Source organism: Danio aesculapii, chromosome 16, assembly GCF_903798145.1.
Source record: "Danio aesculapii chromosome 16, fDanAes4.1, whole genome shotgun sequence".
Classification (NCBI taxonomy): Eukaryota; Metazoa; Chordata; class Actinopteri; order Cypriniformes; family Danionidae; genus Danio; species Danio aesculapii.
This window is the reverse complement of record NC_079450.1, coordinates 18,613,798-18,633,103: the sequence shown is the minus strand read 5'-3', so window position 1 is coordinate 18,633,103 and position 19,306 is coordinate 18,613,798. Positions and strand designations below refer to the sequence as shown.

The window sequence follows — 19,306 nt, the reverse complement described above, 5'->3', positions numbered from 1 at the left end:
TTTTACTGTACATTAATTTTGGGGTTTAGGGTTGGGCTAGGTGTTAATAATAATATTAATAATAATTTAAAGCATTTGTGTTAACTTACAGTATAACTAGGCCCACATGGAATCTGCAGATTTTTAGCCCATCGTTGAGTCTATTTATCTACTTGTGTAAATGTGTGTACATTTATATTTATTCAGTTCTTAAATTAATTTCAGTAATATTACTGACTAATATGAAAATGTTGATATGATTTATTTACAATACAGTTTGTAAAGCAATATTTTCTGTCTTTTAGTAGATATATGAGAGAAATATTTGCTTTGTTTACCAAATAGGTAAATCTAATTGAATTTGCATTGTAAACATTAAATAAAAGTTAAGAAGGTATTATTTTTTTATTTTATATATTAAGTTTGTAGTTATGATATGTCTGGCTCTACTTATAACTACTGTTTTTACACAATGGTTTTACATTATTGTGAGGTGTATGTGTTTAGGGTTGGGGTAGGTGTTAATAAAAAACTATTTCATCGATAATTTAATAGATAATATCATTTGTGTTTTAACTACTATTTCGACATTACTGTGATGGCTAGGTTTAGGGTTAGGGTTGGGGTAGGCATTATTAAAATAAGTTAATGGGTAGTTTAATAAATAATATAAATTTTTCTCATTATAATTACTGATTTTACATTACTTTAAGTTTAGGGTTAATGTGGGGTTGACAGTAATAAAATACAATTTAATGGGTAATTTAATAAATATTATAAATATTTCTCATGATGATTACTGGTTTTACATCATTGTGAGGGGTGGGTGCTAATAAATTATGATTAATGATTAATTTGATAAATAGTAGAAATAATTTGTGTTATAATTACTGTCTCTACATTAGGTTTAAAATGCAATTTAATGTGTAATTTAATAAGTAGATCTCATTATAATTACTGAATTTACTGTAAAAGGTACAGTAGGTATAGGGTTGGGGTGGGGGTAGACAGTAATAAAATACAATTTAATGGGTAATTTAAAAATAATTATTGTTAATAGGTTCAACAGGGTGTTGTTTTAGGTTCAAGCTAAATTGTGCAAGGCTGTGGCTAGAGTTGGACACCCCTGATCTACAGTCATCTGCCACTGTCCAACTGTTCAATAATACAAACATCTAATCAGCCAAACACATGGCAGAAGCAAAGATCAGCCAAGGATCTGAATTGATATTTCATGGCTTAGTTTGCACAAAAATTTAATTTTGTTATTAATTTTCATTCATTCATTCATTCATTTTTCTTCAGATATGTCACTTAAATGTCAGGGATTGCCACAGCGGAATGAAACGCAAACTATTCCAGCATAAGTTTTTTACGCAGCGGATGCCCTTTTAGCCGCAACCCAGTATTAGGAAACACCCATACACTCTTGCATTTACACAAGCACTCATATACAAAGGCCAATTTTATTTATCCATTTGACTTATAGTGCATGTCTTTGGACTGTGGGGGAAACCAGAGAATCCTGAGGAAACCCACGTGAACACGGGTAGAACATGTAAATTCCACACAGAAATGCACAGCCAGGACTCGAACCAGCGGCAGTGCTAACCACTGAGCTACTGTGCCACCCTCATTATTAATTTTCTCACCCTCATGTCATTCAGATCCCCTGAGACCTTTGCTCATCTTCAGAAAATGAATATATTTTAGATGAAATACAAGAGCTCTCTCATCCGGCATATACAGCAATAGTCCTCAGATGTTCAAAGGCCATTAAAGGAACCCAAAACATTCCACATCACATCACAGTGGTTCACCTGTAATCATACGAAGCTCCAAAAACAAACTGTAAAATGACTTTGTTCGCTAATATCTTACACCAGATCAGGGTGTGCAAGCAGTAAGACACGTGTGTGCTGTGCTGCTGACAATAATAGCAATATGTCATATTGCCCATAGTTAACGCACACACACCCTGAGAACCTGATGTGGGAGAGAAGATATAGGTGAACAAAGTCATATCTACAGTTGTTGTTTTCTGATTACAGTTGAAGTCACATGGAATGTTTTTAGCTTCTTTCGTGGACTTTAAATATCTCGGGACCTTTGCTGTCTATGTAGGATGATGGAGCTCTGGGATTTCATCTAAAATATCTTAATTAGCAATCTGAAGATGAATTAATTTCTCAGGTGACTGGAACAACACAATGGTCGGTGAGTAATTAATTAATTACTTGCGCAATAAGGCGCAAGACGCGTTTGGCACGATTTGTTGCTATTTTCAGACCAGCGCGACAGTAATTTTCACGCTTTGTGCCATGTTGTTTAAATAGCAAATCCATTTTCGCTACTTTGTTAAGGTGTGTTAAGGCACATTGTTGGGGCGTTGCTATTTTGAGGACCTAAAACAGACTGCGCAATTGACCAGTTGAAAGCAGGTTTAAAGTTGTGTGCCTTAAATGCTTACACATTGCTTAATACACACATGATGTACAGCAATACAAACAAATATCTTTCCAAATGAAAAAGAATTAAAGAAATAAAATTTTTAAAAAAGTGGTTCACAATGCAGATGTAATGGTGAGGGGAATATATTCTTGAGAACTTTGAGAACCATTAGTGCATAATTTACATGCCAGAGTCTACCTGAGTATTTCTGCTGAACATGTCCATTCATTTATGACCACAGTTTTCTCCTCTTGTAATGATAATTCTATTGAGAAATAATTTTGTTGAGTCAAAAACAAAGCTCAAATCATCACAATCTGTTTTTTTCTTCTTCTTTAAGCTCAACAATTCCACTAGATCTCAATTCAATGTGCTGGAACAAAAGGTTTACATCATAGATATCAGAAAATGTGTAATGCTGTCATGTCACTCTGGATCAAAATCAGTATCCTGCACATCTCACAACAATAAAACAAAATGAGGAAGATCTGAATGCAAAACAGAGTCCAACAATATTACATTACTAAATAAGAGATGTAACACACAAAAGTGTTGAATATGTTTATACTTGAATAGGCTACTTTATTACGACTGAAAAATCTATCATTCATCTTAAGAAAAGTCCAGTGATTTGTCACCACCAGAAAGTTTTACAGAGATTAGACTTGAATTTTCCAGCTTTTATGTAGGCTCGGTTTGCTATTGAGCTCTAATTTAATGACTAAACTAATGAGAAAAATGGTAGTTTTACCGGAAACTAAACTGTCTAGTTAATAATCCTCGACAGATTTTTTTTGGTTTTTTTTGCTGACACTGGCCGTGTACATCAGCAGGGTTGTGGGTGGGGCGTTGGACCAGCTCTCTCAGGTGCGGCGGATGCGTCATCACGTGAGGTGCGCTGCGATTGGCTGAACCCTGTGTTTGGTATGAAGGTGCTTTGCTCTGCTGAGGTAGAGTGTCGCCCTTGCCGTTGTACAGGTTTATAACGAAGTTATACATCAGTTGCCTGTTTAACCAAATAACAGCTTAGTTTAAGTTGTAATGTACTCAAGCAATACTTATTCTTTTGGTGAATGAAGAAGCAGATTTTTTTGGACGTACGTGTTTTGTGAAAAGGTAAGTTCAGTATGTTTACATTGTCATTATTTACATATGTCCTGGTAAGATGGATGTGTTGGGCGTTAGCGAGGTTTCAGGTTTACACAGCCCTGTTTCTACGTGCAGTTTACTACAAAATCTATCTATCTATCTATCTATCTATCTATCTATCTATCTATCTATCTATCTATCTATCTATCTATCTATCTATCTATCTATCTATCTGACTACTAATGTCTGTAGCTTTGTTCTGTCATTTAATATGGTTTTCTTGTCTTTAACTGAACTACTAATAGTCAATAAATTAGTAATAATTCTACATAATAAACTAAATAGCTAAATATATATATAAATGATTTTTTTTTAATTATGTGAAAAATACTTTAATAGCTTTTGAATGTTTTATTTTGCTGCCAAAATCATTGCATGAGATAAAGGTGACTAAGCCGAAAAAAAATGAATGAATGAATGAAGTCAGTCTTTGTCAAGAATTCAGTATTTTCTTTACACTGATCTTGTCATCACATGTTGTATAATTAAAATAAACAAACAAAAACTGGAAATCTGTTTGGAAAATATTGGGAAGTTGTTTTCCTGGCTGGAAATTAAGTCTTAATCATTAACATTAAAAATGTGAGGTTTACATTTGTTAATTTGTTTTCACAGGCACACTGAAAACAGCAGAACATCAGACTTAATCCCTGGCATGGAGCTCCGGGAGGAATGGCAGGATGAGGAGTTTCCCAGGTATTCTGAGCTAACAAATGCATTCACCTAATCAGTCAGTACAAATGAGATTAAATATTGTTTTTTTGGCAGACCACTTCCAGAGGACACACATAGTCCTGGTGATGAAGAGGAAAGTGCTGGAGCAGAGGGAAAAAAGCCTGGTAAGCACATTTCTCCATTTAGTTACTGGTCAAAATGTCTAATAATCTATATATCAGTCAGTCTATTTTTATATTTTAGTTTTATATTGTAAAAAATGCTGGTATTTCTTCTAAATAAAAAAAAAAGAAATGTTGCAATTTTGTAGTAAAAATTAGCTTTTAAAAAAATATTTTTTGCCTTTTTAAGGTTATATTTTTTCAGACATTTTTATAAACATTTTTAGACAACATAATACAGATGTTTTAACATCAGAAGAGTATTTAAATCAATTTCGTTTTAATAACCCTGATTTTCAATCACAACAAATGAAAACATTTGTTATTCTGGCCTATCATCAAAGAAAATTCAGAGTTAAAGGTTTTTTAAAGATTATTTAAGAACAAACATGAGCATCATTAATTTAAAATATATATGTATATATTTTTTAAATAATTATTAAATGATCTATTGTCACTTTTAGTAAGTTTAATGTCTTTACAATGTCGAATAGCATTAATAATTATGTTCTCATTGATATTTATTCAATTAGCAGACATGTTTATCCAAAGTGATATCTTTCAAAAATTACTGAAAACAAATTATTGAGACGAGACATTATATTTCAGTGTCGCCTCAAAATCAATTTAAAAAAGTGATTTCATGTAATAGTGGACTTTTTGATCTTCATTTCATTTGTTTTGATGCTTAAAACCCCATTTCAACATAGACCCATATACAATAAATACATTTTCTTTCTCCTTTTCTTCTAGCCCCTCCCACCAGCCTGGCCCTTACAGGGAATACAGTCAGAAAGAAGCGACTAGTGGCACCGACTCTGAGTCTAACATTGGATAAAACCTCCACTGACCGGAGCCTGAAATCAGATGAGTTTGAAGCTTCTGCCCTTTCACCGTCTCCTGATGATGACCTAGACATGGACATTAACCTGGAGGCCTTAGAAACGCCTTCAGACAGCGAGTCCTACAACTTCCCAGAAAGCATGCATGACTTAGAATGGGAAGGTATTAAAGTACAAACGAAATCAAAACTAACCATATTGATTTTGTTAGCTCATAATGCTAGTTTTATGCATGTCATTAAAAAAAATGTTTGCACTTGTAATCTAAAACTGCAATCCTCCTGTTTGTTTGTAGTTGAATTCTCAGATTAGGGGCTGTATTTTAACGATCTAGGTGCAAAATCTAAAGCCAAAGCGCAAAAGCATTAAGGGCATGTCCGAATCCACTTTTGCTATTTTAAGGACGAAAAAACACGGTTTGTGCTCCGGCTTTGATCTAACAGGGTTGTGCTTATTCTCTTAATGAATTATGGGTGTGTTTTGAGCATAACGTGCATTAAACCAATCAGAGTCTCATCTCCCTTTCCCTTTAAGAGTCAGTTGCATAGTGCCATGGTACATTTGCTATTTACATGGTAAACATTTGTATGTGAAAAAACTAAACACTTCACTAGCGAGAAAACAGTTTAACAGACCATCTGCAGCGCGAGGATAAAGAACAAGCCTCCTAAAGGTCAAAAAACTGAGTTATATCCAAAAACCTGCAATTCTTATGCCCCATATGGTGAAGCATAAATCTCAAAATCCCAACAGGTGGACAAATCTAAACTTGTTTTTATTAAAACAAATATAAATATGCATATAATAAATAATACTACTAATAATAATATTATACAAATGCAAATGAATGACTAAACTGAAAAAAAACCCCGACATGAGGCATTAGGGCAGTGGTTTTCATATTTATGTAGAAAATAATATTTTTTGTAACATTTTAATCCTTAAATTTGTTTCATATTTAATAATATTTGTTTGTTGCTGTACATCCTGTGTGTATTAAGCAATGTGTACACATTTTAACCTACATATTATTACCTCCATAACCTACATATTATTGCCTTATTACACCTCTATTTTATACCAGCACACCCCTGAGTCCACAATGTGGCGCAAATGGATTTGCTATTTAAACATTGTGTTGCAAAATGTGATAATTAGGGTTGTTGGTCTGAAAATAGCAACAAATCGCAGCAAACACGTCTTGCGCCTTATTGTGCCTTATAGGGCCCTATGTTTGTCTGAGGAAATGCCCCTCCAACTGTCAGTTTTGACAACAAACAGAAATGGCGTAGAGGAGATGTCTGTTAGGTTGTAAAGCTCTCCCGAAACCCTTTTCCCAGTATTTCTTTTTTTTTTTATTCTTTGTTAATTATTTTTAATGAACATACAAACATAAACAAAAAGGACAAAGACAAGGCTACCAGTAAATACAAGAATAGGAACAAAGTCATAAAAATAAAATAAAACAAAATAACAGAGAATACAGAAATCATAATAAATGAATAAAGCTCTGCTCTGATTGGGTAAAGTCACACTTTTTATGAAAATACATCAGTGTTGGTCAGAGAGTCAGAGGTTAGAGGCATCCCTATTTTTTGAAAAACATTCTCTTTGTTTCTTAAGTAGTATGCATACTGTTCCAATAGCATTGTTTCAGTCAAGAGTTGTATGAATAGTTCAAATGTTGGAGGCTTTTGTTGGTTCTAGTTGAGCAAAATGCATTTTTTGCTAGATAGGAAATGATGCGAAGTCTCTTTGTAGAAGTAGGATCAAGTGTCTTGTTCAATTCCGTACCAAAGAGGTAGAGTGTTGGTGTGTTGACCAATAGAGTTTGCAAAGCTTTGGCTGTGAAGTCCTGTACTGCTTTCCAGAAACAAATTAGCATTTTGCATTCCCAAAACATGCATGATTGATGCTGATTAGGTTGTACATCTGTGACACCTGGATGATACATCGGGGTACTTTTTGCTCCAATAAAGTGGGCTCAGATACATTCTATGCATACATTTATAATTTTGTTAACTGTGTTGTTTTTGGTTGTTTTTGGAAAGGGGAATGAGAGGATTATGGCATATCATCTCCCACTGATCCTCTATAAAATTATATTCCAAATCTTTTCGCCACACATTTTTATGTGATCCCAGTGAAGAGTAATAATAATAGTCTGATAGTGCAGAATATATCTCAGAGATCTTTCCTTTCCTGATATTTCTGAATGAAATGGCTACTTTACTACATCCAATCAGCTCGCAGTTGAAAAAAACAAGCCACTCCCAATGTTTTCTCATTTAATGTTCCGTTTCTCTAGAAATTGTGTCTCAATACGGAGAAGAAAACGGTCCCGAATTCCGGTTCATGTGGTCTTTAAGATAATTTATTTATTTTATTTTTTTAATCATTATTTTTTAGGGGGTTTTATCCTTTAAAAGATAGAATAGTGCAGAGAATTGACAGGATATAGTTGGGAGCAGAGAGAGGGGATGGGTTGGCAAAGGACCTCGAGCCAGGAATCAAACTTAGGTTGCTGTGAGCACCATGGTGCTATATGTTAGCGCACTTAATCACTAGGCTATTGGCGCCGACAAGATCATTAATTTTGATCAATTTCTTATTGCTCATTTATCATTTCCTTGAATAAACCATTGAATGACTGCTTTACTGTGGTCATTGCAGATGATCTTCCACGCATGGGTAAAGCATCGATCAGAAAACCCAGTTTACTAGAGCATGCAGAGATGGGACACTTGGAGTTGGATCAAGTAGACGATTATGGCAGACGATGGAGACATTTCCATATTGGCGGACAAGACTATCAAGTCAACATGAGCGTTTTGGAGCCATACCTCCAAGTACTCTCACATGGAGGTGAGTTTTAGCTTCAATTTAGCTTCAATTGTGGACAATTACAACTTGACTAAACTTGAAATTCTTTTGTAGGGTACTATGGAGACGGATCGACGGCTATCATCATGTTTACCTCCTGCTACCTTCCGGAAAATACAACAGAACACTATGAGTATGTGATGGACAACCTGTTCAGGTAAAATGAGTTGACACTAACTGGAGGTTGTTTATTTTTGGGGAAACCCACATTTAATGGTTCTTTTGGGTTTAGGTACATCATTGGCACATTGGACTTGATGGTGTCTGAGAATTACATTTTGGTGTATCTGTGTGGAATGGCTCCTCGCAATAAGATGCCCGGCATTAAGTGGCTGCGACAGTGTTACATGTCCATTGACAGAAGGTGAGCCGTACTAAAGGTTATGAGCCTGTTAACAGTTTCATGCTTGAAGACAATGAGAAACAAACATTTCTGAGGAATGAAAAATATCTATGGTGAGATTTTATTCTCTAGGATTTGATGTGTGTTATTCTATATTGATATTATTGGTCTATATTTTATTTCTTGACCAGTGTGGCCAACAGAATTGATTAGTTGAGAAACTTATCAAATTAACAATATGGATGATTGAGCAGCACAGTGGTTAGCACTGTCGCACCACAGGAAGAAGGTTGCTGGTTCGAGTCCCGGCTGGGGTCAGTTGGCATTTCTGTGTGGAGCTTGCATGTTCTCCCCGTGTTGGCGTGGGTATATATATATATATATATATATTATGTATATGTAATACACACATACACAAACAAAATTATAATAAAAACTGCTATTTTGTTAGATAAATATTTAGATTCATGTATAATATACATATATATCTTATATCTAAATATAAATGAACATTTTCTCAAATATATGCGTGCATGTGTGTATTTTGAACTGTAATAATATGTCGCAATGATGCTTTTATTATAATACACACAGTGTGAACATACCATGTCACAGTGTACATTTCCATCAGTTCCAGAAGAGGGCGTCTGTGTTTAAGCTCTGTGCCGTTCTTCCTTCTCTTTAGTTCCTGTTGGACATGAGAACCACCTCTACTCACTTTCTTAATTCCCCTCGTATGAAATATGATAGGAATGCTGCGGACTTGTTCATAGAGTGCCGTGTTATCAGACATTCCTCAGATAACCTCTGATCTGCTCTCAGCTGTCATGTTTTTCTGTTGTTCTTGCTATATTTAGACAGTTATAGATTGCACACTTAAATTGGGATTAGTTTCTTGAGGTTTATCATAACTCTCCAAGACCAACACGTCTGTTTTTAATAGACGAGGAAAAGTTATCTTTAAAAAATTTAAATGGCAGTGTGTTTATCTAGTCATTTTCAGTCATGTAGAGAATCACAAATGTAGTCATTATTATGTGATCAGGATCTTAAATATATTATTATTATGATGATGATGATTATTATTATTATTATTATTATTATTATTATTATGATGATTGTTGAGGAACCAATGGAACATCATATTAAACTTTGTATTTTTCCCACATTGAGGTGAAGGCCAATCTCATAAAAGTGTTTGTGCGCTAGGGGAATTCAAGGTCAGCTTATCATGTGAGATCGGTTTGGGAAATGAGGAACTGAAGGAGTGCGGGATGCTCTTGAAAGGCCTGATTTGTCATTCCTGTTTTCTCCATTGCGTCATGCAGTGAAGTTTCCTCTGCAGACAGTCATACACTGCTGACTCTACAGACGGCAACAGACAACAACACAAACAAACAGTGTCAGGCATTACTTCACTGAAGCAAAGAGGAGAAATAACTGACAGAAGTCTGTGTGAATGTCGCTCAATCTACAGGAAAACCCCTGAGAAACCAATCTGCTGTATTAGCTTTCTTTCAAAATACATGTACATAAAACATACAGAGGCGTCTGAAATGTTGACATCACACTGACATAATAAGGCACTTCGATTTTATTTGTGTTTAAAGAAAATTAAAAAAGTCCAAATTAAATAAATCAAAAAATGAAATCAAAATCAAAATGAAAGATTTATTAAATAAGTCAGTTTGAGAGATTGTGTGATGTCAGCTCCTTTGTTACAAACTATTTTCGTTTACATTGAAGCACAAGATTTATTTGGGATCATTCTTAAATGTTTAAAGATATAGTAAGAGACACTCACCGGCCACTTTATTAGGTACACCTGTCCAATTGCTTGTTAACGCAAATTTCTAATCAGCCAATTAAGACACAATATGGTCAAGACGATCTGCTGAAGTTCGAACCGAGCATCAGAATGGGAAAGAAATGAGATTTAAGTGACTTTGAACAGGCATGGTTGTTGGTGCCAGACGGGCTGATCTGAGTATTTCAGAAACTGCTGATTTACTAGGATTTTCACACACATCTCTAGGGTTTACAGAGAATGGTCAGAAAAAGTGAAAATATCCAGTGAGCGGCAGTTCTGTGGGTGCAAATGCCTTGTTGATGCTAGAGGTCAGAGGAGAATGGCCAGACTGGTTCGAGCTGATAGAAAACCAACAGTAACTCAAATAACCACTTGTTACAACCGAGGTATACAGAAGAGCATCTCTGAATGCACAACATGTCCAACCTTGAGGCAGATGGGCTACAGTAGCAGAAGACCACACCGGGTGCCACTCCTGTCAGCTAAGAACAGGAAACCAAAATTGGACAATAGAAGATTGGAAAAACGTTGCCTGGTCTGATGAGTCTCAATTTCTGCTGAGACATTCGGATGGTAGGGTCAGAATTTGGCGTCAACAACATGAAAGCATGGATCTATCCTGCCTTTGATCAATGGTTCAGGTTGCTGCTGGTGGTGTAATGGTGTGTGGGATATTTTCTTGGCACACTTTGGGTCTATTAGTATCAATTGAGCATCGTGTCAATGCCACAGCCTACCTGAGTATGGTTGCTGACCATGTCCATCCCTTTATGACCACAGTGTACATCTTCTGATGGCTACTTCCAGCAAGATAACGCACATTGTCATAAAGCGGGAACCATCTCTGGCTGGTTTCTTGAACATGACAATGAGTTCACTGCACTCAAATGGCCTCCACTCCAATAAAGCACTTTTGGCATGTGGTGGAACGGGAGATTCACATCATGGATGTGCAGCTAACAAATCATGTCAATATGGACCAAAATCTCTAAGGAATATTTCCAGTACCTTGTTGAATCTATGCCACGAAGGGTTAAGGCAGTTCTAAAGGCAAAAGGGAGTCTAAATGTTTAAAGATAGTTGTACTTTTATTAACTAATGATAAATGATAATGATTAATAAACAGATAAATTAATTATTAATAATTTCCTTCTTCCTTTGGCTTAGTCCCTTATTTATCAAGGGTCACCACAGCGGAATTAGCCATTAACTAATCCAGCATATGTTTTCTGCAGCAAATTAATTATAAATTAATTAATTTAAATGAATAATTACTGTAACTGGTGTTGCTATAACAGAATGTGAACTGAATGAAAGAAACAATAACATTTCAAAAATGTATTTCAATTTTTGTTCAGCTAGTTGCAAATGAAATGTTGTTCATTTAGTATGTAAAGCTAAAATGTTTCTCTTAAATATTAAGGGGGATGAGAATATTGGTGTTGCTAGTTTTCTTCAAAAGGAAAATATAATAGGAAATATTGTGAAAATGTATTTACTCTGTTAAACATGACTTTATTCACTGTTTATTACTTACATTATCAAAGGAAGGCTAAGAAGATTGTCTTAGACTTCACACACACAACAAAATGCATGAAAAAGTACTGAAATGAGAACATTTTAAATAAAACTAAAATTTACAAAAGTATTATAGTGATGATATTAGCACTACACAGTAAATCTGGTCTTTTTTATAGCAGTAAGTGTAATGACTTTAAGCCTTATAACTCCTCCTAACCTTTAAAAAATATAGAGCATTTTTGACTAGGTTTGTCCGTGTCCCATGATTCAACACCCTCATGGCTTCAAATGGGTCTGGGTGGTGCAGTGCCAGTCAGTGATTGCTCTCGTTTGTCGTCATGAATGCAGAGAAACAGACTGACTCCAAACTAAACCAGATATCTGAAACTAAATGTTGTTGTGTGCGTGTGATGTTTCAGATTGTTTTCTGTGAATCCTCTTCAGGTTAAGGAAAGACTTGAAAGGGCTGTTTGTGGTTCATCCGGCCTGGTATGTTAGAGCGCTGATCACGTTCATCAAACCCTTCATCAGGTCTGTTTAACATCTCTTTTTTTAGGATTATTTTTGGTGTTACTTGGTTCAACAAAGTTGAGAAATGTTTTCTCTCTCTCTCTCTCTCTCTCTCTGTGGCAGTGAGAAGTTCAGCAGGAAGATGCGCTTCATCCACAGCCTGCAGGAACTGGCAGAGTTTGTTCCTGTGGAGCAGCTGCAAATCCCAGACTGCATCAGAGAGTTAGTGTCCACATCCCACCACCATCATCATACTCTCTCTCTCTATATATACAGTTGAAGTCAAGATTATTATCCCTCCTGTATGTTTAACATCCCTAAGTGATGTTTAACAGAGCAAGGAAATTTTCACAGTATTTCCTATAATTTTTTTTCTTCTGCAGAAAGTCTTATTTGTTTTATTTCAGCTATAATAAAAGCAGTTTTTAATTTTTTTTTTTAATTTTAAGGTCAAAATTATAAGCCCTTTTAAGCTATTTTTCCCCAAATGATTCACAGAACAAACCATCGTTATACAAAGATTTGCCTGAAATAACCCTAACTTGCTTTCCCAGAGATGGGTTGCAGCTAGAAGGGCATCCGCTGTGTAAAATGCTCAGTTTCGTATCTTAGTTAGTATCTGCTGGATAAGTTGGCGGTTCATTCTGCTCTGGTGACCCTGGATTAATAAAGGGACTAAGCCGAAAAGAAAATGAATGAATGAATGAATGAATGGGCATCCACTGCATCAAACATATTCAAGAATAATTGGCAGTTCATTCTGCTGTGGCGACCCCTGAAAACCATAAATAAGCCAAAGTAAAGTAAGTGAGTGAGAAAAAGCTTGGTTCACTGAAAATGAAAATGATTTACTTACCCTCAAATCACCCTGTTATCTCTGGTAAAAAATGTGTGGGAGATAGAAAGCTTCCAAAACCTCAAAACAACAGAACTATATATATATATATATATATATATATATATATATATATATATATATATATATATATATATATATATATATATATATATATATATATATATATATATATATATATATATATATATATATATATATATATATATATATATATATATATATATATATTTATTTATTTATTTATTTATATATTTATTTATATATATATTTTTTTTTTTATTTATTTATATATTTATATATATTTATTTATTTTTATTTATATATATATATATATATATATATATATATTTATTTATATATATATATATATTTATATATTTATTTATTTATATATTTATTTATTTATATATATATTTATATATTTATATATATTTATTTTTATTTATTTATATATTTATATATATTTATTTATTTATTTATTTTTTTTTTTGTATTTATATATATTTATTTATATATATATATATATTTATTTATATATATATATATATATTTATATATTTATTTATTTATATATATATTTATATATATATATATATTTATTTTATTTATTATATATTTATATATATTTATTTATTTATTTATTTTTATTTTTATATATATATATATATATATATATATATATATATATATATATATATATATATATAAATATATATATATTTATTTATATATATATTTATATATTTATTTATTTATATATTTATATATATTTATTTATTTTTATTTATTTATATATTTATATATATATTTATTTATATATTTATTTATTTTTATATATATTTATTTATATATTTATTTATTTATATATTTTTATATATATTTATTTATTTTTATTTATTTATATATTTATATATATTTATTTATTTATATATATTTATTTATTTTTATATATATATATATATATATATATATATATATATATATATATATATATATATATATATATATATATATATATATTTATATATTTATATTTATTTATATATATACACTCAATACACAATATACATAATATATGAAGTTGAATTATTCATTTTTACATTAAATACCAGTCAACACATTTCTGTAAATAATTCGCTTAAAGGGATAGTTCACCCAAAACTGAAAATTACCTCATCATTTACTCTCCCTCCACTTGTTTCAAACCAATATGGGTTTCTTTCTTCTGTTGAACACAAAAGAAGATATTTTAAAGAATGCTGAACACCTGTAACTATTGACTTGAAAAACAAATAGCGTGGACATAAAGACTTACAGTTTTCCAGCTTTCTTCAAAATATCTTCTTTTGTGTAACTGATGAGGGAATGTTGCTCTTTGGCCGAACTATCCTCTTAAAGAGTTCTCCATGCATCTGATTCCTTGTTTTCTTTTGTTGTTGTGCAGGTATGATACGCAGCTGAACAGGTGAAGGTGTTGCTGATGGAGCGAGAGCGCTGGTGTTTATACTGTACAGGTCACATGCGTGTGGGATTCAGAACAGCCTGAGGTCAAAGGTCAAAGCTTTAGGGCAAATGACAGAAACACAGCTTCCTAACAGACAGCACTCTTTGAGGAAATACAAAACAGCCAGTGTTGTCCTTCAGAGAGCTGTGTGCAGCTGTGTGTGTCAGGAGAGATCTCAAGCCTTTAAACTGTTACACAAAAACACACACAATCCTCTACTGTTTGCCCAGAACTTAGAAAATGACTTTATTATACAGCCCTGACTTCTCCTAAAAGATATTATCTTCAAGAATGAGAGGTTAAACACACATTTTCACTAAATATATACAAAACTTGTGGTGAATGTTCCCAGATTAAGGGTATATATTATTTAAAATACGGTTTCATTGTGTTGCTTCATGGTCCTTTTTTAATTATTTGCACTAAATTATTACTAAATATCATTGTAACTAAGTATATACTTATAAAAAGTTGAATCATTTAAAATCCATATGAATCACAATTCGTTAATGACTTAAAGTTTCCATAACACTTTACAATAAGGTTATATTAGTTAATGCATTTACTAACATGAACAAACAGTCAACAATACAGTCAATTAATTACAGTGCTTGTTACTGTTAATTAAAGAAAACAGTTGTTCATTGTTACTGTGCACTGAACTAATTCTAACAAGCATGTTAATAATCCATTAGAAAATGATGAACTGTGATTAATAAATGTTGTATAAGTATTGTATATTATTGGTTTGTGTTAATTGATGCATTAACTAATGAAATCTTACTGTAAAGTGTGACCAAGTTTTCAAACTACAACACTACCTGACTAAAGTCTTGTCGTCTATCTAAGGTTTAGGAACAACAAATAATAAGTTGACTTCTAGTTGATCATTTGGTATCAGAAGTGGCTTATATAAAGGGCAAAGGTCTCTAGATTATGCTTATTTACCAAAATAAAATATGATCATGCCTTGATTTTAATGATTTAATTAGGACAGTAAGGTCTGACTTTTAGGCAAAAGTCTTGTCATTTAACAGAAATAATGTACAGAGTAGAATATAAAGTCATGCTGCAGTGGAAACAGAATGAATATTGTGTATGACTCCCATGAGCTTGGAGGACTGCATCCATACATCTCTGCAATGACTCAAATAACTTATTAACAAAGTCATTTGGAATGGTAAAGAAAGCGTTATTGCAGGACTCCCAGAGTTCATCAAGATTCTTTGGATTCATCTTTAATGCTTTCTCCTTCATCTTACCCCAGACATGCTCAATAATGTTCATGTCTGGTGACTGGGCTGGCCAATCCTGGAGCACCTTGACCTTCTTTGCTTTCAGGAACTTTGTTTGGAGGCTGAATTATGAGGAGCGCTATCCTGCTGAAGAATATGCCCTCTCCTGTGGTTTGTAATGTAATGGGCAGCACAAATGTCTTGATACCTCAGGCTGTTGATGTTGCCATCCACATATTAAATGTAACCCCAAACTATCACTTTTCCTTGACCCAACTTGACTGATTTCTGTGAGAATCTTGGGTCTGTGTGGGTTCCAATAGGTCTTCTGCAGTATTTGTGTTGCAGTTTAACAGATAATTCCTCGTAAAATCTACCTTCTGCCACTTTTCCAATTAATCAGCTAGAAGTCAGGATATTATTTGTTGCTCTTACAACAGAGATCGACGACAAGTCTTTTGTCATGTAGTGTATCTGGCTGTTTTCATCAAATTCTAATCTGGATTTGGATCTTTTTTCTAATTTGTGATGTATCTTGTTTTTATATATGTGTTCTGTAAAATACACTGTGCTTAAGCTTCAAGTTCACTAACTTCTAATGTAAAATAAGCAAGTTATTACTAACAAAAGTGTGTAAAACTACTGAAAAGAGTCAAGTTTGGTATATTCTTGTATATAGCTGTTACATGTATAACTGGTCTTGGAATATAGTATAGAAGATTGCTGCTGCTGCCTGTAAAGTGGCCTATTGAATGTGCTTTCATTTAATAGAGTCCTATGTGCAAATATTTATACAAGGCCACACTTGAACAACCCGAGCTTTTAAACTGCACATGTACTCCATACTACATGAATGTCTTGTCTACGGTATTTAAGGAAATAAAGGGTTTTATGAAACACTTGCAGAGTTGCGCTGTTATTTATTATTATGAAACTGGCTATGGAAATATTGTATCGACTTTCAGGAAACTGGCTCTGGAGTGAGGAAGTGAGGTAGCGGAGAGGTGAAACATTTTTCTTTATGCATTGAAGTCACAAACAGGAACAGCGAGAGACCTGCTGGAAGGTTAAATAACTGATTGGTGATGTAACACTTTATGTGCCTGGCGTAGAGTTATACATGAGGCAATGATGGTTCATGTTTTAGATTAGTATGTGATTCATAAACTTCAGGGAAGCTTTGTCAGATCCAGTTATTGATTTGTTGCCAGAAAAATTTTGAAAATAAAAGATGTGAGGTTTGTTTGTGCAAAAGTGATCCTAAAAATGAACGTTTGATTTTGAAAATGGCGTCAAATGTTTTCGATACAATCCCTGATCTCTAAAAACAACCAATAACACTGTATTACACTTTTCTTTTTATTATAGTTTTGTTTTCTTACAGTGGAGTAGTTTGAACAACAGAAGCTTTGTCTTGTTTATTTTTAGCTAAAAGGTCTAAAAATTGTTGAAAATCAAGAAGCTTATTCTAGGTTTTTAATGTTTTTCTGAAAATGAGACTCATAATTAAGCGCTTTTCCTTATAATAAGCGATATTATCTGCCGGTAGGTTGAGCAAAATAATCAAGAATTTTGATGAAATATTTATTTGATTATAGAAATTACTTTGCATGCTATAAAAGAAAAAATTGACAACGTTGACTGAAAGCAAGACAATAACAATACATTTCACTTGTGTTGAAAACGTTTCTTGAATTGGTTATTTCAACTAGAAACATTAAAAAGAAAATCTTCTGCTTTTTCGTTTATTTAAACCAAATAAGGCCGACAAAAATATTGCAATTCAGCGGAAGCCGATGCTGTTGAAAGTTGGATCGTATATGGCATAGGCCATTTTAGGAAAAATAAACAAAAGCAGGTAATAATAATAATAATAAAAAAAATCAATTTCCAAATAACGTATATTAAAACATTTTGTTTCATCCCGTTCAAATTTCTCACACTGTCAGTCCATGACACATTGGCTTTTTTTTTTTTTTTTTTAAACCTTTTTCCTTAAGCCATTGTTAAAAGAAGGAAATTAAAAGGCAGTGTGGTCTATGCCGGTGTAAGACTTGAGTAATCTTCATGCCAAAAGTCCATTGTTTGTGTGTGTGTGTCTGTCTTACGCAATCTTGCTGTTTTCCACAAGCTGCTTTACTAATGCGTGTTATAGTAGGTCAAAACATGCGTTAAGGATCAACTTTGATTTCTTCGCTCATAAATTTAAGGCATTTATTTGTCATAATAGGTAAGGGGACAAGGTAACGTAAACAAAACACCAAGTCAAGCAGCTCACCTAAAGCCCTGCGTAGATTTACAGTAATAAGAAAAATCTGTCCTAATCTGCAATCATTTATCATTAGTCATGTATTATTTATTACTATTAAAAGTACATGGCTTAACAACTTGAGGTAAATTATAGCTGCAAATAATGACATATTTTTTAATATAGCCTACCTGTTTGCTTACTCAACATTATTGAAACGATGTGGATTTGATGAAGCATGGCGTTACAGAATCAACATTTTAGCACACGTTAGTGTTTTCAGTCATGGTCGTTAGATCTTGGTGTTCATAGTTTTTTAATAATTCTATGGAGCAGAACCAATTATTCTGCTTATGTCAATTACCGGCAAACAAAGAATCTGTTCAGTTTTATTTTAAAGGATTTGTCAGGTTTTTGTCCTCAAACGTATCCTGTGTGTAGCCTAGTATTAGTTATCACATCTTATTGAAATCTGCGTTTTGATTATTGAATGTGGTCAATGAAGTAATAAAAAAAAGAAAAAAAAATCATTTCGTCTGTGGCATGGACCTGTTAAATGTTTAAGACTTAGCTGGAACTACTTGAGCTTACCTGAAAATTCTTAGTCCTGTGAAAAGATGATGCCAACTATAGAGGACTTCTAGAGGTATCCATAATCCTGGACCAGGCTGTATTCTGTGCAGATGCTGTGGCGCGGTCATGGAGGAGTGGAGAGCATGAGACTAATTCCTGAAAGACCCCAGTGACAGACGAGTCTTCGCAGATCCCGTGGGCCAGCCTGAACACCTGCCGGTGACCGACTTACACCTGCAGCTTCTCTACGATGGACATCCAGCGTTCTACAGCTCCTGGTACCTAGACTGCAGCTCTGCACAAGAAGTTTGGCCAGAGAAGAAATGGTCGTGCCCAACTGAGCCCGGTTTCTCTCAAGGTTTTTTCCTTCACTTTCGTAAATTGGTGATGTTTGTTCCTCTCACTGCTGTTGCTACTGGCTTGCTTGGTTTGGGACTTGTAGAGCTGCTCATCGATGGATTTGCTCTTCAGTGTTTGAACTCTCAGCAGTGAAAATCATTTTAAAAATACTATTTTTTTCAGCTTTGATATAATCAGATGATATAAATCTCAATTTCGAAAAA

General features: G+C 33.5%; 1 protein-coding gene across 3 annotated transcripts in view; it reads left to right on the top strand.

The window, feature by feature from the left end:
- Nucleotides 1–16,821, top strand: part of bnipl (BCL2 interacting protein like) — a 20,190-nt gene extending 3,369 nt beyond the window's left edge. For 2 of the 3 annotated variants that reach the window (XM_056474915.1, XM_056474913.1), the window contains exons 2-10: nucleotides 4,195–4,275; nucleotides 4,348–4,418; nucleotides 5,169–5,420; nucleotides 7,931–8,122; nucleotides 8,195–8,297; nucleotides 8,373–8,504; nucleotides 12,259–12,345; nucleotides 12,448–12,546; nucleotides 14,628–16,821. In XM_056474915.1, the coding sequence (XP_056330890.1) occupies nucleotides 4,235–4,275; nucleotides 4,348–4,418; nucleotides 5,169–5,420; nucleotides 7,931–8,122; nucleotides 8,195–8,297; nucleotides 8,373–8,504; nucleotides 12,259–12,345; nucleotides 12,448–12,546; nucleotides 14,628–14,652 (1,002 nt within the window). In that variant the 5' untranslated portion in view covers nucleotides 4,195–4,234 and the 3' untranslated portion in view covers nucleotides 14,653–16,821. Of the gene's footprint in view, nucleotides 1–3,318; nucleotides 3,547–4,194; nucleotides 4,276–4,347; nucleotides 4,419–5,168; nucleotides 5,421–7,930; nucleotides 8,123–8,194; nucleotides 8,298–8,372; nucleotides 8,505–12,258; nucleotides 12,346–12,447; nucleotides 12,547–14,627 lie in introns of those variants that run through there. The other variant, XM_056474914.1, reaches the window with a different exon arrangement.
- The last annotated feature ends 2,485 nt before the right edge of the window (nucleotides 16,822–19,306 follow it).